Below are 12679 nucleotides of genomic sequence, written 5' to 3' on the forward strand. Positions count from 1 at the left end.
CGACTTCTAACCACTTTCGTCTCTCCGCAAGTGCCACTCCACTTGTATCCCTTTTCTAAATTGTGAAGCAATTTTAGGGTGTCTTTAATTTCGAGTCATTGTAATTTGTTTAAATGTACGATTCCCTTCTTCTTTTGTGGTTTCTTTTGGGTTGTCTATGTGGGTTCAAGAGATATAGGCTCCCCTATATTTTTTGCCCGCATCATTTTGGTATCAGAGCAAGTTAGGAAGTCATAGGTTTTAGTTGTCAAATTTTGTTTAAGTTTATCAAGTCGAGTCTTATTGTGAGTGTCTTGTGAGTCTTATGAGTCGTGTGTCATGTTAGTTAGTTTTGTTTTGAGTCTTGAGCAATCTCAAGCCTTGGTGTCTCTTGATGCAACGCCTTCAGAACAAAGCTAACTCATCGGGAGATGAGTTTTTCAAGAAGGGGAGTATCTGATGCATACAAAGGGGGGGTCAAAACAAGTTAGATTTTATTTTGATTAATTTTGGGTCCTCTACTAGATTCAGCTCATTAATGTCTAATAGAGAACCTTTTTAGCTCATAAATTGATGTTTATTCCCTCATGTGTTGTCCCTTTGGTTCCCATGGATGGCTCCTTGGTTCCCGTGGCTTGACCCTTTGGTTCCCGTGAATGGCTGCTCGGTTCCCGCGCCTTGGCTCTTGGTTTCCTGCGGCTGGCTCTGTTTTCCCGTGCCTTAACCCCTTGTTTCCTGTGCTGTTTTCGGGTCCCTAGCTGGGCTGTTTTTCTGAAGCAGCCACGGGGCTCTTCCCGAGGATTTAATTCCCTGTTTCCTGTGCAATGTTGGGCTGCTGTTTGAAAATTTTTGGGCTGCTGTTTGAAGAGATTTTGGGGCTATTTTTGGACAGAATTTGGACAATTTTTGGGACTGATTTGGTGGCTGTTTTGGGAGGAATTCCAAGAGACTTTTGCTGATTTCTGTGCAGTTTTTTACTGCAGTTTTAAGGTGTCTTTTGGCCTTCTATCTTCCTATTTTAATAAGCTTTTAATTAATGTTTGTGGCTGTTTGTATTCCCATATCATACCTATGTATTGTTTTAAAAAATAGTGAATGATATGTGATTTTTGGAAATGTAAACCTGCGGGTTTGCTTGGAAAAGCTTGCGAGTTTTGTTCGTCTTCTTTCTCATCCCCTCCGAAAATCTTGCGAGCTCTTTCCAACCCTTCGTCTCGGCTTCTAACATATTTCGTCTCTCCGTAAGTGCCACTCCACCTGTATCCCTCTTCTAAATTGTGAAGCAATTTTAGGGTGTCTTTAATTTCGAGTCATTATAATTTGTTTAAGTGTACGAGTGGTCTCTATAAGTTTTTTTTTTAATTTCTAAATCTATGTTAGATTTGAAATGTAAGAATTTGTTCTAATATCTCTAGTCAATTCCCTTCTTCTTTTGTGGTTTCTTTTGGGCTGTCTATGTGGGTTGAAGAGATACACGCTCCCCTATATTTTTTGCCCGCATCAGTTCGTAAGGACATTTGATGAATCATACCACGGTGAGGTAGATAAAATGAAATTCTCTTAAATTTAGAAAGTTCTCTAAATGCAAAAATGTAGAAATGATATTTTTTTATGTTATTTTTAATATCATTTATGACTAGCATGTTTTTGTACAAAAGATCATAATCACATGATACGCAAGCAAAATTCTTATGTATGGATAATAAAAAATGATAAAGCTCATATTTCTTTTTTTACAAGTATTACATGTCTTCTTTACATGCAACATACATATGAGCATATCTCATGTAAGTAGCAAACATATAACTCCATATGAGAACATACATATGAAAGGTATGTTAAAGCCTCTTTTATGAATAAATAAATACTGTTTGCATGTGCATGTTTGATGCAGAAATATCAATGGTAAAGGGGCTCTTTTGAGCTAATGATAAAGGGGCTCTTTTGAGCCAAATAGTAAAGAGGTTCGTTAGAACCAAATGATAAATGTGACCAAATAAATGTATACACGGTCAGTACAAATGATACTTCCAAAACGGGTGTTAAATATTATGTTATTATGATACTATATCTTTATGTTATATGCATTTGAGGCATCAAATGAATCATAATTGCTTAGAGAGAAAGGATTGCAAGTTTATGAAAAGAAATAGAACTTGAAGGTTGACTTAGAGATATGTTTATTTTAGATACTATGTTATGACATGTTGAATGTTTACTTATTGAGAAGTTAATGCATATTGTACTTCTTTCATTGTCTCTAAATTTTAATTGAATGTTATTTTATCTACTGAGTTATGACTCACCCTACTTATGAGACACTTTTCAGGAGAACCCGATAAAAGATAATGGCGGATAGACCTCTCTTTACGTACCGTCGTAAGGAGACGACGGGCGACAGGTTCTTTCATTTTGGTTTTTGATATTTTGAGTTAGAACGACTCAGAATGAATTTTAATGAAAGATTTTTTAATATCTTTTTATGTTTTGAACATTTATGTTTTAATATTGATATGTTGAATGATAGATGAATAGAAAGAAAGAAAATTTTCACTTGGCTTTTTATATAGTGGCTCTTTCTTTATGTATTGGAGTCTGGAGATGTTTTGATATTATAATGTGAAAGTTTTTAATTTCTAATATCCGACCTTCGTTCCCGCCTCGCCTATGCGAGTTCATCGAGCCAGGTCGTGCAGATCGGAGGTTGATGTCCGATCAGTTGAAGGCGTGTGTACAGAGACAGGGGGTTGGCCGGCCTGTTCCGAGTTGCGAGTTGGATAAATGAAAGTCGAGCGGGTGAGAGGGGGAGTTCGAGTAGCAAGACGAGCGGCTAGGGGGTTGGGTCGTTCGATTGAGGAAGTGTGGAATGAAGAAAGAACGTGAGAGCTTTGTTTTCTCTAGTTTTAATATCCAGAGTGGGAGCGCAAAATGGAGAGTAAGTTACGGGCGCGAGAAACAAGCGACTGAATTTAGCGCCGAACTGCAAAACTACAACACTTGAGCGGGATTTCAGCATAAATTTTTGGTAGCATATGGGGATGGGAAGTTGAAAATACAGGGATTTGTGTAGAGGATTAAAATCCCTCGATATTTGTGCGTTTCAATCTGCATGCGCCACCTCAAAATTCGTGTTGTTGCCTTGAGATCCGCTTTGATTTTCCTGCACAAATTTTATTAAGCGAAATTACAGTCATTCTCCGGTGACTCGGACATTAACGACAAATTCTGTTTTGCGATTATACATCGTTTAGGAAGCATTACACATCATTTTCGGGTGTTGGTCATTGATTTCACTTTTTTCCGCCCGATTTGACTATGAGGGGCTCCTTGTGTAAATTCGGCGCTCCGATCACTGGCATAGTTCATTTGGCGATCGGAAGTCGTTTGACCATTTAAGTAACGCGTCGCACCCGCCAACCGTCGCTTGAGTCGCCAAATTCACCTCTTTTGCTTGTGTTGACTTGGCAGATCTGTGGAGGTCAACAATCCCCCTTGCTTTCATGTGCCATAACAATTTAGATTTTTGCTTATAAACTTCAAACATAAAGTATGCTAACAAAAATCAATCAAACGTAAGATTTAATAGCGATTAGCCATCAAAACGAGTTCTCTCAAGAAAAGCTAAGCCCTTTAGCGGAGCCTCCCTGATGTGTCAATGAGAATACTCAAATAGTTTTTTTCACTCATTTTGTGTTTTTTTTAACATTCACACAGGGTTCTTGTCATTATTTTTGTCCCAACATTCCAATTTTTAACCTCTTTTTTTAAATTTTATGAGAAAACTTAGTTTGTGCCAATGTTTAAAATTGCGTATTCGGGTATTGAGGCATTTTTCATTCGTGAGGCGAGGCGTAAGCCTCATGGCATTTTGAAGCGTAAGACTCAAAATTAAAAGATTGCATAAACATAAAATGATAAATTTGTTATATACTAATGAGTGAATAATATAAAACATAAAAAAACATAAGATATTAAGTGAAATAAAAATATCTCAATAATAAAACATGAAATATAGTTCAACTCAAAATTCTAGCTTTCTGAAATCCCAGTATTCTTTTCATTAACATATAATTCCGATTTCCAAAAATAAATAGCAATGACATATCGCATAAGAACTCATAAGTCATCAGCAATATCATCACTAAGGGGTTCTTCATTTGAATCATCATTATGGTGAACTGCTCTCTCCCCTTCCTCCTCTCCTATAGAGTCCAATGTCGGGCATTTACTTCAAGATTTATGTAAGTTTTAATATATATATAGTGTGAGGCGTAAGCATCATGCCAGTGAGGCGAGGCGGGCCTCAACCAAGTTGAGGCGCAAGCCTCATAAAAAAAATCAAGGCATAAGCATTGAGGCTTTTTTTACTGGAATTGCGCAAATGCGGGTCTCAAGGCGAGCCTCATATTGCGCAATTTTAAACTATGGTTTATGCTATTGTGTTCCATTGCAGAAGAGTAGCAAAAGCATTCCATCATGCCAACAGAGGTATCTTGAGGTTAATGCAAAGGGCATCACCATTAAAATTTCATCCCTCCATAACAATAAATGTATTTTGGGGAAAACTCTGTGCATTTTGTGTGAGGTCCTAACCAAGAATCTACCAAAAAAACGCGTTTTCCACTATGTAAAAATGATTTGAATGGGCCGCACATTCAACGTTCAGAGTGTTATCATGTTTTGCTCATCACCATGAAGTTTTCCCTAGCAAAGAGAAACATTGAGTGGGATGAATCTGAGACAACTGGGTAAGGAAATGGGGGAGAGCATGGCATGGAAATATCTAGTGAGAGATCACTTAAATTAATGGGAATCAGTGCAACCTATTATGGCCTTCACTTAAAACAATTTGTTCCATCATACTACTGGTAAGTTTCTTCTCGAGGTCACTTATGGTAAAAGCTCATGCATTCCTATTGATTTTATTACCTTGCCAAGAATATCATGATATATCATTGTCTGGTACTGCGTTACTAAGCATGTATATAAAGTTCATGTTTATAGCTAAGAAAAATAGAATTTACAAGTTTCACAAAGGGGGTTATTCATTGGTTATTCACTACAAAAACTTTCATACTAATTCTTACAATAAACTCTACACCATATCTTATTGGTCCTATAAAATCTAAAATCTTAAAGAAATAAGGATATAATACTTGTTTGACTGAACTGCCTCAGTATGTAATATCAAAGCTATTTAAATCTTTTAGAAATAATTTTGAGCCTATTATGTTTCTCACTAAACGTTATTGCCTTGCCTTTAGTTCCTTCTATAGATTTTGTTGAGCAGATTATCACAGATGAGATCAAAATTTGCAAAACTAGCTAGCAGCACTTCCTAATTGAATGACATGGTCATCCAGCCCATGATACCATTTGTATATCCCTCTAGGAGCTGCAGTGACTCGCCCCTACTTCATAAAATGAATACTTAGCTGAGCACTCTCCTAAGATGAAGTTGATCTATCATCATCAATATTCAACAAGTCATTAGATTTGCCTCCAAACTACTACCTAAAATAGTTTTATTAATTAATAATGAAGCAATCGAAAGACTATCGTATTTAAAAAATTCTCTCATGAAAGATAAGCCTTTTATGAAAGATCCACCATTATTTCTTTTGATTGCTTTCTTCATTGTTATTTATCATTGACATGGTTTAAAATTGCGCAATATGAGGCTGGCCTTGAGGCCCGCCTCTGCGCAATTCCAGTAAAAAACGCCTCGATGCTTACTCCTCGAGTTTTTTTTATGAGGCTTGCGCCTCAACTTGGTTGAGGCCCGCCTCGCCTCACGATATATATATATATATATATATATATATCTTAAAGTAAATGCCCGACATTGGACTCTATATGAGAGGAGAAAGGGGAGAGAGAAGTTCATCATAACGATGATTCAAATGAAGAACCTCTTAGTGATGACAGTGCTGATGACTTATGAGTTCTTATGTGATATGTCATTGCTATTTATTTTTGGAAATTTGAATTATATGTTAATGAAAAGAATATTGGGATTTGGGAAAGATAGAATTTTGAGTTAAACAAAATTTCATGTTGTTTTATTATTGGGATATTTTGATTTCACTTCATATCATATGCTTTTCTATGTTTTATATTATTTACTCATTAGTATATAAAAAATTTATCATTTTATGTTTACGCAATCTTTTGATTTTGAGGATTACGTCTCACATCACGAATGAAAAACGCCTCAATACCCGAACACGCAATTTTAAACATTGATCATTGATGATGAATTTCTCATTACAAATAAGAAAGCTTGTATATATTAATCACTCATGAATGCTTAAAATAGCTACAAGCAAAGCTAATCTCAAACTCTATCTCTAGCCTTTGGCCATTGACATTGCACCCAACCCCACACTACACACCTCAGCCCAACCCACACCAATCCACCCTACCCCACCAATAACATCATCATTGTTATTTCATTGATGATGAAATTCTCATTACAAATAAGAAATTTAATCACTCATGAATGCTTAAAATAGATACAAGCAAAGCTAATCTCAAACTCTATCTCTAGCCTTTGGCCATTGACATTGCACCCAACCCCGCACTACACACCTCAGCCCAACCCACACCAATCCCCCCTACCCCACCAACAACATCCCCTCTCTCTCTCTCTCTCTCTCTCTCTCTCTCTCTCCCCTCTTGGCCACACCCCACACTCCTACATTCTCATCAACATCACGTGCAAGTAAAAAACTAACATCCTTACAACATCAAGAATAAGCATTCTTTACATTAAGAAGTTTTCCAGCTTCAATCTCCACATCAAAACCCCAAGTTGCGAAGCACATGGGGAAATTCCTTTTCATTGAAGATAAACACCAATAAAAATTAAAATAGATTTGAGTTTCCCAAGAATTTGACGACCATCAGAGAATAATGGAGTTATACAAACATTAAGACAAACCAAGAACAAAATCATGCATCCACCACGTTGAGAACGCCACAAATTCTCGAACCTACTCAATTTATTAATAAGATGTAATTCTCTCAAAATATTCAAATTCAAAATAATGTAACCTTCAACTTCCTGTAAATGTTAACTTATTTTCAATAAATTCTACTTTTAATTTCATACATGTTGACATATAGAAGTATAGGTAAAAGATTTATTTAATAGTATATGCATAATGAGTTCATGAATAGTTAATTAAAGTGAGTTAATTAAATATTAACTTAATCTTATATTCATGTAACCGTCCTTTCATTTCATCATTTCAATTTCTTACATTATGTTTCATGTAGCTTCCCACTTAGCCAAGCATGCAATGGCTTGATTAAATCCCACGGCTGTGAATGATTTGGAGAAATGGAATAGTGGAAATGCAGTAGATTATAATAATATATTATCAGTTATAAACAATAGCTAGTATGAACCATTCCCTTCTCTCAACGGTCAGTTTTGTCTCTGGAGTTCGAATAGAGCAAATACTGCTAGTATTGGAGAAACAGAGAAATGATATTGAGAGAGATTTTGAAATTTGGAGTGCTGAAGGAATTTTTCTGCTGTTTATGGACTCGAGTAAGAGGATTCCTGCATGTTATTACTGATTTTTAATTGATTTTTATGAACATACAGTAGAACTGCTATGGTTTCTGGGAGAATTTCTGCGACTAGTTACTGAATTGGGAAGACATTTTTTGTAGAAATCTCTGCAGCTGTTGTGAAGGAAACACAGAGATAGGTTGCTGCCGAGTTCATGGTTTTTTTTTAATTGTTGGGAAGAAGTAGTAAAGTGAAACTTAGAAGCAGGTATGGAAATTCAATTCAATGTTGAATCTATATTTTCTTATATAAGATTGTTGTAGATTGTTAGTTGTTGGAATTTAATAAATGAGTGCTGAAAATAAGGTTTGCTATATTTAAATTGCAGAAAATAGTTGTTAGCTGAAAACAGTGGTTAGCTGAAATCAGTAGGAAAAACAAAACTAAAAATTTAGTGTTGCTATATGACTGTTATAGTGCTGATGCTGATTAAAGGTTATTGAAATTTGTTAGGAATAAGGAAGCGAGAATGAGAAAAGAGAGGTAAGGGAAGAATTTAGAGTGGGATGAAGAAGAGTTCAATTGAAGTGGTATATAAAAGGCGAAAGAATCAGAATACTTTAGGTGAATCAGTTTACCTAACTGTTCTGAAAAACGAGGTGAGAAACCTAACAATGCTATATAAATTAATAAATATTTTCTTTAATTGCAATTCATATCTATTCATATCTATTATGGTTGATAGCATTAATTTCAGTTTTCTTCAATTTCTTTCAGTTTATTCATGACTATGATTATTCGTAAGTATTGTTTATACTAGCATATATCATGAGGACTAAAAAGGATTGCTATTAGGAAAGTGATTAAGCCATATGTTGGGGGATAAGTCCGCACAAATAAAGGCGAAAGACTTGACGATATAAGCCTATACTCTCAAGTTTAGAAGTTGAGAATTTGGACCCAACCCTGAATTGAGAGAATAGCTTCAATTTTAAAAGTTGGGAAACTAGACCCAACCTTGAATTGAAAAGCTGAAAGGGTGCAAAAGCTTATAGCCATCAAAACAATTAGCAAGATGAAAAGTATTGCTATATTTTTTTGTGATCCATGTGAAAAGTCCTCTAACCATGTTATTATTTAGTCACGAATGGTATGTCTTTCTAAATAATTAAAATGTTATTATTAATTCTTATGCATTGCTTGTGTATTTCATTGAGCCATAGCTCATTAGCAGTGGTTATACTGCATGTAAGGGAAAGGAGCCCGTAGTGCACTAGGCGAGAAAGAGGTGACCGTTCGTTTTTGGTGTAAATATGTTTTGATATACAAAAAGATCTCAGAGATCTGAAGGATAGCTGTATAAACTTTTAGGTATGTAAGTTAATTCAAAAGTTTTAGTAGAGCTCTGTATTTGTTTTAATTATGTTCGATGTTCAGTAAAGTATACTATATGATACGTTGACATGTTAGGAGAGCCTAAATAGATTTCTTTTTTCTTTTCTTTTTTCTCCCTTTATTCTACAAGTAGTGGCTCAGAATGGGGGTTAGTAAAAAGGAGTCAATTTAGATTTTCCTTCTCTGTTATACTCCATATTTTCCATTAGGGGGTGGGTTAAACTGGGGTGTGATATAAGATGACATCTGTTATTACTACGTTCTATGTCTATATATTAAATTGAGATATTCGATCCACTATAAACTGGGAAATCAAAAAGAGCAGTAAAAAATAATTCACAGTACCACCACCACAAAAATCTTCTCATCTACACTTAGATATAACATGCAAAAATTATTTAGACTATCAAAACATAATTCAGCATGATAATACATAGATAACTAAAAAAAACAAGTGAATTCATCAAGAATCAAGTCCTTTACAGCTGACCTCCTTTGAAAAGTAAGCAGGAGCGATCTTCCTTAGAGAAATTGTCCGGCGTTTAGATTGAGTTTTTCGCAAAGCAGATGTACATGTTTCATAGGCCTCCAACAGATTTTCAACAGTCATCTAGCAGAAAGCACATCAACAAAATTGTGAAAAGAAACAAAAGAAGATGGAATTTTTCATAGAATAAAAGCATAGAGAGCTAGAAATAATCAATGTAAAGGTGGGCCTAACACAAACTGAGCCTACCATTTCTGTCAAGTCGTCCAACAGCTAATATGTATCTCAGTCCAAAAAGAATAACAAATGTACTTATATAACATATTTTTCATATGGATGCATTTATAATGCATTATATAAATGGGAAACACGTCAATATTTTACATTTTCATTATACTTTTATTCTCTCAACAACCTGGCTAGCATTACAGGGTCAACCTGGCCAAAGAATGATCAGGCTAGTTGCCCAATTGCCCATTTAACATAACTAGTGAGAGTAAAAACAAACGCTTAACTCTTCAACATGACCAAAAGTAAAAGTAAAATAATGGAAAGATTATTTTACATTCTCATCTGTTGTTTCTGCATCTAACGATGGAGCATCTTCTCCAAGTTTGTTGTCGCCTGTACTTCTCTACCAGGAATTAAAAAGAAATAGGCATTACCGTTTGGAGGAAGTGTGTTCTAGAATTCAAAGAATTTTGCACGGGATACCTGATCCTGATTTTCCCCACCATCTTCAGGATCCTGGAAAGAGTTCGTTCCTGGAAATACCAAGAAATAATAATTATACACTTTCGCATTAAATAATTTCATTATCCGATTTTGTGCAAGTTTATATTAAAAATTTCATTCACGTTAAGACCTGAATTGAAACCATTCATGTGCATTTGTACTTCTAGTATCAGTGGCGCATTTGTAGCCATAATTTGTTATTCCAAGAGGGACATAATTCAACGATTTATATCTATAAATATTATTCTACACAGACTTTCTCTTAACCAAATGCCATAAGGGGCGGTCAATAAAATCTATATGAACTCAAACCGTGAAGGCAGCTGAGAACGCAGCTGAAACAAATCTAAACTGAGCATTTTGAACCAGCTAAGTTGCCTCAGACCAAAGGATGGATGGTGTGAGTTCAAAAAAAATAAACGAAACACCTTCCTCAAATTGTTGTTCACTCTTGTCTTTTAGAAAAATTAACCAGATCAAAAATGAAAATAAAAAATCATATATTTACAAGCACATGTGCATATTTAACTTTCTTGAATGCATCAATTAAAGGATGTATGCAAGAGAGAACACATAATACACATAGATGTATGCACCACAGTTTGGAGACGCATGCATCTTATTAAATATCAGCAATAGCCACAGTAGCCTTTCAACTAATTGTAGGTTTCACAATAGACGTTTAACATCATATGCTACAACTAGTACTAGACTCAGGATTCAAATACTTTTCGAAGAATATTTTATGACTGGAAAGAAGGAAATCATGTCCTTTTTGGCTCCAAAAATTCGCACCCCGGCCTCCCCTGCTTTCTCGAGGAATTTTAATGAATTAGGTTCCAGCGTAAATTTTCAGAAGGCAGATTGGATTTATAAATAAGATACTATCCAGAGATTTCGCCCTCATTTTGCGAGAACTTTAGATCTGAGTTCTAATTTCCAATAGGCCCAAGCCCCTATAGTTAATTACCCCTCCTGGTAATGAGAGAACTTTCGATTAAGGCTAGTCATCAAAAGAATATATTGTATCCATAGATACATGATATATGTCATATAGCAGCAACATAGGGTGATATGTGGAAATTTAATATTTAAAATTAAAAATTTCACCATCTTGCATTTAAAGCGGATGGTGGGGGAAGTGATGATGAGCCCAATCAAGATCCCATGGTTCCGTCATCCCGGGCCATCATGGTCCTTAAGTTTACTTAATCAGAAGAGGTAGTTGACCCAAGCTAACAGAAGAATCCTTATTGGCAATCATGAGTTGCGCCGTCCAAGGGTATCTTGTAGACGTAGGGTGAGTATTTGTCTAAGGTGACAAATTTCAATCCATATTAGCTAACATAAGGTTTTGTGCTATATCGATCATATGACATATCTTATTGATTCATATCTCAAGGATTTATTGCCATTGGGGAGCTTACGGGCTCTGATCATGACCGTAATTTAGTGGTGCTATTTGGCGGCAAACCACCCAGTTCAAAGGGCCGCGGTCATAATTGTTTACCTATGGTGTCATTTAGCGGCAAAATCGTAAGTTAGAGAACACGTGTCACATTCTTAATGGCAAGAAATAATTTGAAAATAAATTATAGTGATATTCTCGACTAGACATTGCTCTTTGTAAGCTGAAGTGTATTTTTAAATTTATTACCTCAACAAACTGTTATGGAGGATGGATGGGTTTTGCTTTTAGTAATTGATCATTAATTTTTCATTTTAAAGATTTGGATTTTGATATTTCTGGATTTTTGAATTTTGTGGGATTTTGAATGGCATTTAAAATATTTGGAGTTAACTCCTCCGATTGAGATCTACGTTTAAGACGACTATCACCGAGGTATTCATGGCAGTTGCATTTCATTGATTGAACATTGTCGACTCTGTCTACTTGTCGACATAAAATCGGCTTCTTCGTAGGCTTTATGCCTTTATTTAGTGAATTTTGTTCGTTGTACTCCTTGAAGGCCTAATATGAATATATAAAACAAACATCATGGTCGACATTATGACCGTACATTTATTTGATAGTTGAGCCATATTGACTCCTATCTACTCGCATAGAAGGATCGGGCTCGAATTTGAATTTATCATTTGACTGCGCATCATCCTCATACGTCACGTGTGAATACAACACGCTCGTCATGGCCCATACAGGTGTATGATTGCATATGCATTTATTTGTGTTTGTATGTATACATGTCGAGGTGTATGTATGGGTGTGTTTTAAAGTGTTTAGCGCTGATTAGTTGTGCGGACAACTGTCATTTGCACGTGTGTTCTATTTGGAAGCTCGTAATTGCTTATGTCTACTTGTACAGATATTGTGAATCCGATGTCATGGCGTCGCGTTGTAGTTATTAACCCATTGCTTTATACAATTGGATATTTGCATTCATCACTAGCCTTTGTGCTTTTGCCTGTGAATAATGTATTGCACTAGATGCAAATCTTTCTCATTCATGTTTGCAGGAGAATTCATTGTGCTTGCAATACACCCCATATCATTGCTCGTAAGAACAATCATTGTAGGCATTATAAATCTTCTATCATTATCC

The 12679-nt window shown here is 35.5% G+C and overlaps 1 protein-coding gene across 1 annotated transcript in view; it reads right to left on the reverse strand.

Annotated features, from left to right (window-relative positions):
- LOC110102995 (protein-tyrosine sulfotransferase) overlaps positions 1 to 12679 on the reverse strand; it is a 64618-nt gene that overhangs the window by 19637 nt on the left and 32302 nt on the right. The window contains exons 9-11 of the mRNA XM_020831523.2: positions 10098 to 10147; positions 9949 to 10017; positions 9387 to 9506 (exon numbers count right to left, since the gene is read on the reverse strand). Of these exons, the coding sequence (XP_020687182.1) occupies positions 9387 to 9506; positions 9949 to 10017; positions 10098 to 10147 (239 nt within the window). The remainder of the gene's footprint in view (positions 1 to 9386; positions 9507 to 9948; positions 10018 to 10097; positions 10148 to 12679) is intronic.

This window comes from Dendrobium catenatum, unplaced genomic scaffold (assembly GCF_001605985.2).
Source record: "Dendrobium catenatum unplaced genomic scaffold, ASM160598v2 fragScaff_scaffold_847, whole genome shotgun sequence".
Classification (NCBI taxonomy): domain Eukaryota; kingdom Viridiplantae; phylum Streptophyta; class Magnoliopsida; order Asparagales; family Orchidaceae; genus Dendrobium; species Dendrobium catenatum.